This window comes from Gopherus flavomarginatus, chromosome 21 (genome assembly GCF_025201925.1).
Source record: "Gopherus flavomarginatus isolate rGopFla2 chromosome 21, rGopFla2.mat.asm, whole genome shotgun sequence".
NCBI lineage: Eukaryota > Metazoa > Chordata > Testudines > Testudinidae > Gopherus > Gopherus flavomarginatus.
The window spans coordinates 4033187-4047565 of NC_066637.1; the positions used below are offsets into that span (position 1 = coordinate 4033187).

Below are 14379 nucleotides of genomic sequence, written 5' to 3' on the forward strand. Positions count from 1 at the left end.
ACCCGACCCCCCCTCCAAGCAGGTCTCCTTCCCCGCGGTGTGCTCTGGCGTTCCCCGACCCCCCCTCCAAGCAGGTCTCCTTCCCCGCGGTTTGCTCTGGCGTTCCCCGACCCCCCCTCCAAGCAGGTCTCCTTCCCCGCGGTGTGCAACAGCGCTGCAGCGTGGCCACATCTAACACCACTTGCAGCGCTGGTTGCTGTAAGTGTGGCCACTCTGCAGCGCTGGCCCTATACAGCTGTACTAATACAGCTGTAACAACCAGCGCTGCAAAATTGTAGATGTAGACATACCCAAGTCTTGCTGTATTCTTCTTCATGAGCAAAAAGAAGAATTCAGTCAAAAGGGTTTTGCTTGGGTTGTAAATGTTGGCTCAGGTACCTGCTGGTGTAGTTTGTGGGCATCTTTTTTAGCATTGTGCATGAACAGCAGACCGATGAAATACATAATGAGCTTATGTTCTTTTTAATATTAATAGAATGTTTGTATTAGCTTTTGATCATCTTTTTTCTTCGTGATCTTTATTCAGAAGCAATCAGTACAAACATTTGGAAAAAATGGTTTTGTTTGCTGTAAAATAAAAAAAATCTGTGAGGAGATTAGCAGAGATTCCTAGGCTTCCAGAAATGAATTGTAAGTATTATTAATGCTTTTTAAGCATTCCAAGAGCGATTATATTTGTATTATTGCATTAGTAAGACTGTACTATGTGGGAACAGTTTGCAAGTTTTTCATTCTTCAGCTGGCATCTAGATTCAAAAGAACTAACCTTGGTTTGTTTTTAACAGAACCTAATGTTCTCTCTCCCACACACACATGCAAACATTCGCATATCCACACTAGGTACATGCAACTCATAATGCACACAGCCACACATGCACAATACATGCTGATCATAGCACACAGACATGCCCTCTCACAAAGCACATACACACAGGCTCCCACCACACACAGGCCCGTGCGAGCATGTGTGTACACATACACGTGTCTCAGTCCAAGGGAAGACTCAGTAAATCAGTGTCTGCATACAGCCCTTTTCAGTAATGCCCAAAGATGCCTTTCACACGTGGAGTAGCTTAGAATGGCAAATGGCTCATGGTGTGGTACTCTGTATACAGGGTGGTGCACAATATGTTGGCGTTTGTTCAAACAAGCATCTTTGTGCTTTCTCCCATGCTGCCCCTTGTGCCTGGGAGGAGCTACCTGTAAATACCCTCAAAGCTACCTGACGATCCTCCTTCAAATCGCTCCTTGAAACACTCCTTTGCAGTGATGCCTATACAAAGCTTAAGAATGGTTAGGTTGCCAATCACGTTGACCAGTCTTGTCACATTCTTTCCTTGTACTCCTCATCAGGCTGTCTGTATCCACCTGTTATCTCTTGTCTCGTGTTTAGATTGTAAGCTCTTGGGGCAGGGGAACCTGTTTTTGCTGCATTTGTACAACGCTCTAGTACTATGAGATTCTGATCTGTGACTAGGGCTCCTAGGTGTAGAGTAACATAAAGAATCCATTTGTGAGCGTCATTCTGAATGCTTATTGAAAACCTAACTTTGTGATCTCCAGCCCCTAATATGACTGGTCTATATAATGTCCTGGTCACAGGAGTAATGCAACGTAAGCTAGCAAAGCCCAAACTAATGTTTGCCAGTCATGTGACAGACTTGGGACAGTTTGTGTAACCCTTGGGTACAGCCCAGATAGTGGCAATTTTAGCTTCCAACTCCCCCAACCACGTGCTTCATCCCATAGCTGGAGGAACAGCCTCTAGAGATAAGAGTAAAGTCTATTACCTATTTAACTCCTGACCTCTCTGCTCAGACAAGAGCACCAAATAGTGTCTGTCATGACCTGGAGGAGCTTAGGAGCTGGTCTGAGACCACCAGTTCATTTCATACTGGTCATAGAACAGTTGTAAGATAGTAATTTTTGATTGTTAGTGCCAATGACCTAGAAGGGAAAGGCTATGCCTGACAAATTTTGAGTATTGCAGAAACAATTGTCCATTTGCATCCGACAAAGTGGGTATTCACCCACGAAAGCTCATGGTCCAATACGTCTGTTAGTCTATAAGGTGCCACAGGACTTTTCGCTGCCTTCAATTGTCCATTTGTGTGCCCAGGCTGTGTGTGCAGATACAGTATCGGGATTACAAATGCCATTACAGTAGTTGTACACAGAGATGATTATTTGAATTAACTGACCATTGCATGAGCATTTACCGTATTTGCATGCATAGTTATATATTTGCCTGCAAATGTGATGTCCACCAAAACACAAGCAATTGCTTTTGCAGAACTCTCAGTCTGGCTCAGAATCTTAATTCTCTGAGCCATTAAAATACTTTTCAGTGTTACTTTTATGCAAAGTTTCATTTGTAATGTTATCCAGTACTGAACAGTGTATAATTGTGTTTCTTGCTCACACAGGCAGCACTCTGTAGTTCTTTATTTTCCATTTGAAAAACAGGAAATATATTCCTGTGCATCAGTCAGGAACAGAGCAGGCCAAATAACTTGTAAGGAATTGTTTATTTAATTCACTAATTTTTACCTCTCTGGGAATTGTCTGCAAGCAGATTGTGATTATTTTTCAAATATATTCATTATTCCAAATTATTTGCTGAATGCATGCATCAAATAATGAGGTTTATAGCTTGTTTGCAAGCAGTCTGTTTGACTAACAAGTTAACCCAAAATATTTTGATTTGACACTTAATGTGTTTCTGTTTCCTAACTGGATGTGTTATATTTCTTAGCATCAGTTTTCTGGTGGAATGTTCATGAATACAAATTCAGAATTCACTTCCTGCAAATATTCTTCAATTTTCATTTTCTTTCAGTGAATGTTCCGGCTGGGAAACAGCAAACATAAAGAAGCAAAGACAATCAGTGAATTCATTAAAATTTTTGAACCACTAATAGTAGAATCTTTTTTTGCACTATTCACACAGTTCTAGTCATGAACCTATTGTCTATTAAGAAAAGCCCTAACAATATATGCACATGATCATAATAATCTGTACATCTAAATTATGACACTGAATTTTGCATGTGGTTCCCAAATACCTGCTTTAGCTGTATAGATGCATGATGTCAGCTGAAGTGCTGCCAACACCAGTCTCTAGAGCTGAATACTAGAGAACTGGAGACAAGACGTTCCGGGTGAAGAGTCCCCATCTCTGGAATTTAGTCGCTCCCACTTTCTGCTAAGAACAGAGTTCAGTGCAATGTGCAGGACTCCTCTTTTTGGCCAGCATTTGCTTGAATTTGGGTTAAGACTATGGAGGTTGGGCTGGTTGATAGGGGCAGCTGTTGCTTAGTCTGGTTGATGTTTCATTTTAACATAAACTGTGCTGTAAAGCCACAGCAACAGGGACGTAATTATGTACTAATTGATAGCCTATTTTAGGCACCCAAATGAACTCTTGTTGTTTTGTTTTGTCAGGGTTTTTGCTCCTAGAAGGGAAACCGCTCTTCTTGTTCCACAGTGTGTGAGTGTCTTGGGATATTTTGCTCTACCTTCACTAGTAGTGTCGAGGCAGGATTTTTCCAAAATGTGCAGTTGATTTAAAGCCCCTTCCCCGCCCCCCCCGATGCATTTCGCCCCAAGTCTTCTATTTTCTTTTTTTGCTAACAAGGCCAATTATAGAATTCCGGCTTGGACCAAACCCAGCTTCCCAATAATGCTCCAGAGCTGCCAGCCAGGAATTTTTTGGTTTCTTTCAGTTTGTGTGGTTTGGGGAGGAATGTGATGTCACGCACAAATTCTGGCTCAGCATAGAAGAAGAAAAAGCAGAGCAGGGGAGGGAGGAGAGAGTGAATGAATGTAAGGGTGGAGACACTTCTGCTGGGTTTGGCCTTTACCTGCAGGGGGCTGGTCGAAAGTTGAGAATATAAAAAGGAAGGGGTGTAGTAGGGCTCTTAAGAAAGCTTGTTCCCAAATGACATCTGTTGTTAGGAAGCAGTGCTGTTATTACCATGGCACATTGTGCGTGAGAGTCTTTGCAGGGCAGCTTGGCTCTGTGTGCAGCTTGCCCTGTAGGTGACAGACACGTTCTGGGGTGGTTTTATTTGAATTTAAGGGTTTTCCTCCCATTTTGTAGCTTGACAGTATTTCCTCTTTAATTTGCTCTGGAATCCTGTTTTCTGGCTTTTTATTCTTGTTGGCTTTTCACCATGGGAGAGGACCAGAGACTTTTTTGGATGGTGCTCTGGTGCATTGGCCTTTTTGGTGGCATCCCAGTTGCTGCTGGCGTTCGCTACCGCTATCTCTGGAGAAGCTGTTACCCCTGTTATGTGGGACATGCTGGTTATGGAGTTGAGATGAGGCGAGGTATGTATCCCTGGTATATTCACAGTTACAGGGATGCTCTAGACAGGCACATTGTTGAACAATGAACCTGTATGAGTTAAAAATGTTTTTTTTTCTTTATTGATAGCTTGGAGGCAGGTAACTGCAGTATAAGGAGTGACTGCCATCCTGACAACTACTGAAATCACACATCAGTGACCTGATTGCCCATCTGATTGTGTTTTGGTGTAAATTTTCAGCATTATAGACATATTCCTGCTTGAATGGATTTATTATTCTGAAAAGTCATTCTTGGCAGAGAGGCTTACTTTATAGCAACTGAAGTAAAAGAAATTCCATAAAGTTACGTAGCTGCTGTGCAACAAGCATGTTAAAATAAATTAGTATTTTGTCATGGGTTGTGCTGATCGGAGTTTTGCAGACTCCAAAGGGGTATCACTCAGGGCAGCAAAGTAAATGGTAAAATGCTGGTTTTCTGACTGATAGGTTGATCAAGCATGTCGGTGTTGTCTGACTAGTGCACGATGAGACCATGTACAGTCATGTGTCTCTGTGTTATTCAGTGTCATTACATGTAATGGAAAATGCTCTTAGAGTTTTTATTTTTCTAGCAGTAATTAGAGAAAAGAAGTAAGGAGCATAGCTGCTGTTTTCACATATGTGAGTGCTGAGAGGACAGTCACAGACTGGGAAGCACAGCTGATTACATCTCTGAATTTAAGGGTCCAGACTTATTAGTGTCTTTGTTAAAAACAAATTCCTAACCTCTTTGTGTCGAGCCTGCTGCTGTGTGGATATTTCCTGGCAAAGTCAAGCAGTTGCAATTGAGAGTCACATCACATCTTATGTGGTTATAAACATTAAGAACATTCTGCTGCTGTAATGTAACATTTAGTCTTCTGTTCTGCTGATCTGAGTAATGCAAGTGCTAAAATAGTAGTGACAGCTGGTGTTGGGCACAGATCCAGATGTGCACAAAAGCGAATTATTAGCTCCCCCCTGTTTCCATCCCCTGGACTAACAAGGAATGGAGGGCCAAATTCTGCCCTGATGTTGGTGCCAGTGAGAGGTACATTCTGGCACCAGGGCTGAATCTGACTAGTCGCTTGGCTGAGATAATTAGGAAATGATTGTGTTCTTCAAAAATTCTCCACTGGACACTAATCAGAAATGGTCCCATGCCTGTTGGTGTGTGTGTGTACTGGTTCTAATTGTGAAATGTTTGGGGAGCAGTGAGAGAACTCTTGCTTCCTAAGCTGAGGTGACTGGATTTATGTGGGGAGCTGTGTGTGCACTCCTGCACATGTCTCTCCCTGACTGTATGTTCAGCTGACTTACTGGGCGATAAAGGTTGAGACTGTCTGAAAATTCAGGAAATGACAGAGAATATGTGGAGTCCACAGTCCACCAAAAGCTTGTAACCATTGACATTTGTGAGTCATATAAATAGGAAAGAATGCAATATCTCAGCACAAGCTAAAACCGATGAATAATGGCCACAAGCTGCTGTTCGTGGAGGTGATACTAGCGTGTTTGCTAGATGCCACACACCTTTAAAAATTGGGTGTGTTACTCCTTTCTTTTTATAGACCAGCTGTTTGTTTTCAAACTCACATCATGTGGAATGTCTCCATCCCACTTCATCAGTTTATCAGCTTTCACAAGTTCAGACTCTCCCTTCAAAAGATAAAGGTTGTGTCTGTGGCACCTGAGGTCAAGTTTCACACCCAAATCCAAGGCTCCAGTATAACAAGGATTCACAGGATGCTTAAAATCCAATAAAAAATTGGCTTACCTGCTCCTTTCTTTTTTATTATATCACTTAGAATCATAGAAGATTAGGGTTGGAAGAGACCTCAGAAGGTCATCTAGTCTAATTCCCTGCTCAAAGCAGGACCAACCCCAACTAAATCATCCCAGCCAGGGCTTTGTCAAGCCGGGCCTTACCTGATTCTGATCCCACTTACACCAGTTTCACAAACATGTCGACCTATGGATGTGGCGCTACCCTGATTTACATTAGTGTGAGATCTGAGTCTGGCCCAGTCTCTCTGATGGTCCTTCACTATAGAGCTGCTGCTCTTAGGTTCAGGAAAGTAGTTCTAAGCTGCCAGTCAAGATACCAAGCAGTCCTGTCCCTTTGGCTACTGTTCCCCAGATAAAGACTTCCACAGCTGCAGAAGAAGCCTCGTTCATATAACAATATAAGGACCATTTTTCAATTGGTTTATCTGAAAACCTTAAATCCCTCTTGTGTGGCTTTTTTTCTTTTGTTTTACAGACAAAGGGTGGGTTAGAGAGCCAGACATATTCTCTATTAGGACAGAATATAGCAAGTAAGCCAAATATTTCTTTCTTTGAAGAGATTCTGTCTGGCACCCTTTTGTAGTAGGGAAATATCCAAGAGAGAAGATTTCCAAGAAGAAGGAGAGCAGAGAAGTAGTGAATAGAAAATAAAAATCTCTCCCTGGTCTCCTTCTAAAGAGAAGTGAATTATTGGCCTACTCCAGCATGAAGTATTCAAATGGTATATCTGACAAAGTTGTGAGTTTAATACTGGTGGAGGTGTGAAGACTAGATCACTTAAAGATATTGCAGATTTTTGTTGGCATGAATTAGGCTTTTTCTGCCCAAGAGATGACCCTGGGTCTGGAATAGGATCTAGGTTTCTGAACCAATCCTCCAAGATGCATTGGTTAAACCATCCAGTGCTGCTGCTTTCTTCCTACATCAGTACAGATGGTGATTGGGCCTAGTTTTGAATGTGTTTGGACTAATTTATGGAAACCCTGTGAAAACACATCATTTTGGCTCAATTTGTTTTTGAGTTTGGGGACCTAAAATGGAAATAAAATCTCAAAAGGTGTCAACTGAACCAGATTTAAAGGAAGTTCGCATGAAGTACGACCACCAAATGTCTCACCTATCTACTGTGTACCCACCTATCCAATGGACATCCCAATCTGTGTGATGCTGACCCCACTGGGAGATGCAAGGTTGGCTTCATACACGCAAAGGACCTTGAGATTGTTGGATGAAAGTCTCTATAGCAGTGCAAAGTGTTGCTGTTAGGGAGTTCCTGCAGCTCCAGGACAGCACTGGCTGAATTAGAAGCACAAACAAATCCAGTCCTCCCACATGGTAGGGCAGAGCACATGGTCAGCAGTCCATTGATAATGGTATGTTTGATACAGTACAATGGTAGTTTTCTTTGGTGACCCTGTTTCATTGACTGCACTTCTTCCCTTTGGTCCATGAGTCCTGGGTCTGTCGTCTTGTCTCTTTGAGCTCTGTATTTTTGCAGCCACATGCATTGGTTAAACTTGGGCTGCACTGACCTTTTTGCCTCTTCAGTGCTAGGGTTCTGTGCAATGCACATCTCCATAAATACATCGAACTGTTGTCATGCAGCTAGAGAAGGGCAGCAAGCAGGCATTTCAATATAGTACATGCCTATGGCTGGCACCTTAATATATTAATTATATTTGCTTCTGGCAAACGTATTCTGTAATGCTTCTGTAACACAGGCCTTATACTGAGTTACTTCTTTATAAAGTGTTGATGTAGGGTTATGCCTTCCAGTACCAAAGGTTCCCTCTGAGATCCTTTCATTATTGGTAAAACAGATTAGTTGTGGTATCTATTCTTATGTTAATATCCAGTGTGTTTTCTTTTGTGGACCTATGTTGTGACCTTGCAGAGGGATAGATCTCACATAAATGCATATAACATGGACAGAAATGCAATACAATACATAACACAGTTGTTTGTTTTTGTTTATACCAATTGATCTCAATGAGACTGAGAGTTCCTTGGGGCAACATCCTGCTTTTCCACCAGCCTGTAATGCTGTGTGTATTCCTGTGTTTTATACGGTGCCGGGGTGTACATGGCCCGTTACAGGCCACTTCCGTGGATAGACGAGCTGTACAGTCAAAATGGCACAGAGCACATCTGTAAAGTAACAATGAGGAGAGGGGTCTGAGAGGAGGAGAGGTTACAATGAGAGGAGAGCCTGATGCCTGCCTGTTATGAGCACCTGTGTTCCATTCTGAGTAATGCATGATAATCATCAGTCCCTTGATTAGACTGAAATGTGAGCCAGGGAAGAGCTGGGCTGACTCTCCCAATTGTGTTGCTTTGAGGCAAAACAAAGGTGAGTTAAGGACACAGCAAGTGACTTGACTCTGAATTTGGGAGCCTCTTTTGGTTAAATAACTCCATTTTGCATCTGTGTTTAAACAGATTAAATATTATGAAATGGCAATAGCGAGTGTTGCTGTTTTCTTACAGGATGGGGATAGAGATTGAAGAGCAGTTTTAACCTCTTCGTCACATGAATAGTTTGGGCTCCAGAGTGACCCCAGCTCTATGGTGGCTTTAGTGCTTCCACTGAAAAGCAAAGTTCTCTCTCATCATTTCCCCAAGGGCTGGAGATGGCTGGCTTGCTCACCTCGATGGATCTGCCAGATTCGTTGGTGTTTCTTCCTGGGCCTGGAACCAAATTGAAGGAGGAGGGTTATGAAGAGAAAAAAATAAGATCCTGTTCCAAAAGCAAATCTGTCTGGGCTGTATTGTGAATATTGGGTGGGATGCTGGTGGCTGGGAGTCTCCTGTTGTTGTTTATTATTTGTATTACTGTAATAGTGCCTAGAAGCCGAAGTCATGGACCAGGAGCCTGTTGTGCTGGGTGTTGTACAAACACTGAACAAAAAGACGGTCTCTACTCCAACGAGCTGACAGTCACGTTTTAAGACAAGAGTCCAGGCAATGTCAGACAGAGGAGCACGAGGGAACAATGAGACGATAACGATCAGTATGGTGGACAGCTGGTCTTTTGCTTCACATTTCTGGAAAGCACATAGGGCCCCATTCTACAGCCCTTACTCCTGTGCATAATCTCATCTGCTACAACAGTTCTACTCATGTGAGTAAGGACCAGGCCCAGGCAGGACGGGATTAGCTCCCTGCAACAGCTTGAGAGCAATGGTCCTTACAACACAGTTGTAATGCCACTGATTTCTCCTGTGTAGCCAGCATGCTTCTGAACGCCTCTTCGCAGTCACTGCATCCCTTTGTACCTGAGGATAGAAGTACCTGTGTGAGGTTTGATTCAGTCGTTGTGAAAGGTGCCGCAGAAGTGGAAAGCATTGTTTCGTTTTCTTCAAGAGCACCACCTATCGGCCAGGCGTGGTGAAGGAGACCACCCAGCACAGTCAGGATAGAGAGGCTCTAAAGCAGGGGCCACCGTATTAAGAAGAAAATGTGTATTTGATTACGAATTGGAAGTATTGCCCCTGAGCAGCACCCTGCAGAGGGCGAACTGAAGTACCTGCATCAGTCCCATTGCTGCCTCCCCTGCCGCTCCAGGAGCTGCTCTGCCCAATTGCAGCTGTTCAGCAGCTCCCCCACTGGCCACTTCTTGCATTGCAGGGGAGGGAGAAGAGAGTACCTCCGGCTGCTGCACTTCTTGCTTCCCTGCTGGACTTTGGGAGCCTCCCAGGACAGGAGCTCAGCTGGCCCTGCCTGAACCTGGGGCAGTGCCTAGTGAAGGACAAGTCCCCTCTGCCACCCAGGGCAGCCTAGGGGAAATGGAAGGGAGAAACTGACAACTAAAAGCTGGTTACAACTCCCTGATGCTCTCCCCCAGACCCAGCCCAAGTGCGGCCACTTCTCCTCTATGCCATGTGCTCTAGGGCCGGGGGGACTCCACACCCTGTGGGAGAATCCTGGGAAGGGGCCTTTCAGGTGGTTACCTCTCCATTTGCCCCATCTCAGGCAAGTGGGACGGATGATCTGCCCCAAAGTATTAATTGGGATCCCTTGATCCTTCTGAATCAACATCTTCAGACCCTCAGGCTGTAGCGGTTGGACACTGCAGCTTGACACTGAAAGCCTAAGCCTGTCCAGGCACATGCCAACAGCAACTTCTCTTTTCCCCTCATTGCCTGTGTGTCGTCGTGGTGACCAAAGCACCAGAGAGAGCATCAGCAGCAAAATATGGTTTGGTATTCTTAAACAGGAAGACGATGGAAAACCTGAGGGTGATGGGAGCCAAATGGGGAGGGGGATGAGCAGAAGGGAGCTCCTGCAGAGAGGAGACAAAAAAAAAAAGAGAGATGAAAAACCTGCTGCCCCCTGGGTGATTCTCTCACTGTTGGAACCTGCTGTATTTTTCCTAGACTTTATCACAATGGATGTGTGGCATAACAGAGCCCTAACAACTCCAAATTGCCCAGTGGGTGGGAGGGGAACAGAATGAGAAAAAAGTGACCACAGACCAATTATTTTTTCTTCCAGTGTCTCCAAGTCCCATTCTGTGCTACTGATTTCCAAGGGGAATCTGCACAGCAGGACAATTGATCCAGGTCAATATGCGTATTTGCACTGCGTCGAGCTATTAGCAGTCTGTCTGATTCTGCAACTTGTTGCTTTGCTAATTCCACTGCCGTTCAGTCTCAGTATTTCCTATAATTGCTGTAATCAACTTTAACAAATTGGGACTGAAAAGATAAAGTAGCCCAATCCCACATGCACTCCTTTTTAGAGATTTTAATTAACTTTTCCTCCTGCATCCCTGCTTTGTAATCCAGGCTAATTGCCACAGAGATTAAAACTTGGCACTGGATGTTTAGTCAAATACAGCAAACTCCAAAAGCATATCTACTGCCTGGGTTTACAGCTGGGATTTATCTTCTCCTCTCACTCCTCCTCAGCCTTTCATAGGAGAGAAACTGCCTCTGTGCAAATGGTTCAGTAATTTGCAATCTGCTTCTGCCCTCTCTCCAGTAAAACTCTCTGATAGGGAATTCTTGTTAGAGAAATATTTTGGTTTAAGTCACACAGGGAATCACTCTCAGTCAGGGTAATACGATTAATCACCACCATCTTCTCACATCCTCCATTACTTAGGCTATTGTCTTGTGTTTTTGTCTTGCCTGTGTTGATTATAATCTCTTTGGTTACAAACCATATTTGAAGATACATTTTGGAAAGTGTAATATATATGTACGAACAGCTGTCTATACCAATAAAGGATTAACAATTAATCAGAGAATTTTACCTAGTTTGAGGAAAGTGCTCAGTGAGTCAGGTACGTAGACTATTGCTGCTTGAACTAAAGGACCATTCCTTTTAGCAGTCACTAGCATGATGCTTATTCCTTGACCATCATATGGATGGCACAACATTCCCAAATACTTGTAGGTCTGAGTCTGTCTGTTACATGGCAGCAAGGTACGTGTGCATTCGCACACACACATTGTGCACCTAATGCCAGTGGGTCTCAAACTTTTTCATATTGTTGAATGGAGATCTGCCCCTACACAGCTCCTCTCCTAGGCTCCAATCTCAATTCTGTACCTTCCTTGTAGCAACTATGTCTGGAAAAAAGTGATAGTCAGGCAGTGCGGAGGAGATAAGAGAAAAGCCACCTGCAGGAATTGAAGAACCATTGGATTATATCATGCTCCAATATATGGTTTAAAAGCTGCACTGCATCCTCCAGGCTCCACTGCCACCATTTCTGAAGAAAGATCTCCAGTCAAATGCAGTGCAGTGCACCATGAAGGTGATGCCTACCTGTTAAATTTAAGTTATTGCCAGGGTGGTCACAATGCTGAACCTCTTTCGGCAAAATATTCAAGACAAGAATGGAAAATGTCCTGCCGTTTCACAGCTCTGCAGTCCACGTCTGTGTGAGTATGTTCACGCGGCTGTAGAAGCGACAATGCAGGACTCCAGAATGGCACAGCTAAGATCAGCCCTACCATCTTGCAGAGCATAGTATACTGTTAGCCCTAGCAGCAGCTCTGGAGTGTGCATGAAGGTGCCGCTTCTCTCTCCTTCTCCATATTAGCAAATTGTTTGATTTGCAGAGCTACACTGTGACATTCCTTCTAAAGTCACTGGGCCATACAGTATGTATCCAAAAACAACTCTGCTGATACACAGGGAGATGAGATACTCCAGAGGCAGAAAAGAAGAGGACTGGTTAGGTAAGAAGTGTGTGGTGGTAAATGTGCCGCATACTTCTGCTGCTGGAACTGCGAGGGGCTTGTGTTGGAGCATTGGCCTCCCTCCAAAGCAAAGATGGGAAGGGGTACGAAAGACAGCATATGCTTACAAAGGTTTGAAATGTGTAATTATGAAGGTGAAGAGGAGCTATTTGAGGGGAAGCTTAAGAATAAATTTAGGTGGAACATCAGGAACATTTTCTGATGGTGAGATCTCTTGGGTGTGCAGCAGTCTCCAGGGGAAATGGTGGAAGCATCAGCAGTTGACATATTTAAATCTAGACTGGACAATGTATTAACAAATGTATCGGAGGGAACAATGTAGATGACTCATTAGGTCCCTCAGTCATTTCTGAGATTCTGTGATTTCAAATACATTGAGCAGGGCATTGTCTTATGACAGGTCCAGCTGCACTTGGCTTTCCTTGAGGTGCATGTTGTCTAAATGGGTCCCATGTTTGACTCCATGCAAGACTTTCTGCCGGCCGTTGTTAATATTCACCACTCTTCTCATTCCTTCCTTGTTTTCCTTTTCTTAGTTTGGCCCTTTCCCTTTCACTCCTGTTCACCATTGCTTGGACAAACACACGGTACTTGGAAACCCCATTGAAATGCGCACACGTCTTTATTACTAACGCCATAAACTCCGCGCTTTATTTCTCCATGCTGTATTGTGTCTTTATGGGCAGGCTCATCAGACAGCCCAGACGGGATGGGCCATAATTACTCTTTCACCCCAGAAGGCCACTGGTTGAATGCAGTTACCACCCATGTTGTACCTGTTTTGTGCCAGATAACTACACTCACTAGGGTTGTTAATCAAGCACATATTCACTTAAAAAATAAATAAAAATAAAAAGAGAACGTGCTCCGTGTTGGCCTAACTCTACTCCCATTGAAAACAATGATCAAATTCCCATTAACTTCCATGGGGGCAGAGTTGGACACTCTTGAAAGTCACACCCAGCTTGTGAATTATTCACATAACTGTGTGAATCACCTGAAGGTTGGGATCTTTACTCCAGCTGTTAAAATGTGTAGGGGCTTGGCTTTCCAGTTCTCCCTGCACAGCTGTTGGGTTGGCGTTTGCAATGTCAGTCCAAAACCAAAAGCAGAGAAATCCCATCTTCCTTCCCGCACTGAAACCTCCACCCAAGGGAGCCAAATATGAACAGGCAGATCTCGGATACATTGACTTATTGGAGAACTGCAGCTCCCAAAGCCTGTGTACACATTGACAAAGAAATGTAGGCTCTGGGGCATGCTAAACAAATGGGCAGTTGTTTTACGCAAACCATATTGACCCGAATCCCCTTAGTAATACAATGAGCTGCCTTGACAGCACTTAGAGTCTGCTAACATTTCTTAAAGGACAGGTTACAGGAATGTATGTAGTGTTGTTGTTGTTGTAGCTTTGTCAGTCCCAGGATATTAGAGGGACGGGTTGGGTGAGGTATTATCTTTTATTGGAGCGAGACAAGCTTTCGAGCCGCACAGAACTCTTCTTCAGCTTGGTTCTCCTACAGCAGAAGTTGGTCCGATAAAAGATATGACCTTGCCCACCTTGTCTCTCTGTAGGAGTATCAGGGCTCATTGGGTAAAATCGTTGCAATAAGAGAAGTAGAACACCAAGGGCCTGATCCTTCGTTCCAGCCGGACTCAGCACAGGGAGGAAGAGCAAGGTAGATTTAAGACACCTTTATGCTGTTGAGGATAAGGGTTGGAAGGGGAGTGGTTTGCTACTAGCCCTGAGAGTATTGGTGCTTGCATCCGGATTCTGACCATGCCCCCTGTGCTCGGGGGTGGGAATGACATGATGTAGCCAGGGATTTCCTATGCACCTGTTAACTCCCCGGGGGCTGGTTCTGTGGGGTTCATGGCTCTGGTGGACTAGCACCAGCAGCTTGTTGCAGAACAAAGAGTCTGGCCCATGGCTTCTTTCCCTTCAATCTCTGTTGCCACTAGAGGGTATCGTCGAAGTTCCGTGTGTACGTGTGAGAGAGGGAGAGGATGTGAATTCAGTGCTGGTGGCAGGTGCCGGATGGGCAGCCTG

The 14379-nt window shown here is 44.1% G+C and overlaps 1 protein-coding gene across 5 annotated transcripts in view; it reads left to right on the top strand.

Moving 5' to 3' along the window:
* The window catches only part of MEGF6 (multiple EGF like domains 6), a 226540-nt gene that overhangs the window by 134841 nt on the left and 77320 nt on the right, over positions 1 to 14379 (top strand). Inside the window, exon 1 of one of the 5 annotated variants that reach the window (XM_050931679.1) lies at positions 4201 to 4332. The exons of the other annotated variants lie outside the window; for them this stretch is intronic. Within the exon in view, the coding sequence (XP_050787636.1) occupies positions 4203 to 4332 (130 nt within the window). The 5' untranslated portion in view covers positions 4201 to 4202. Of the gene's footprint in view, positions 1 to 4200; positions 4333 to 14379 lie in introns of those variants that run through there. 5 annotated transcript variants of the gene reach the window in all.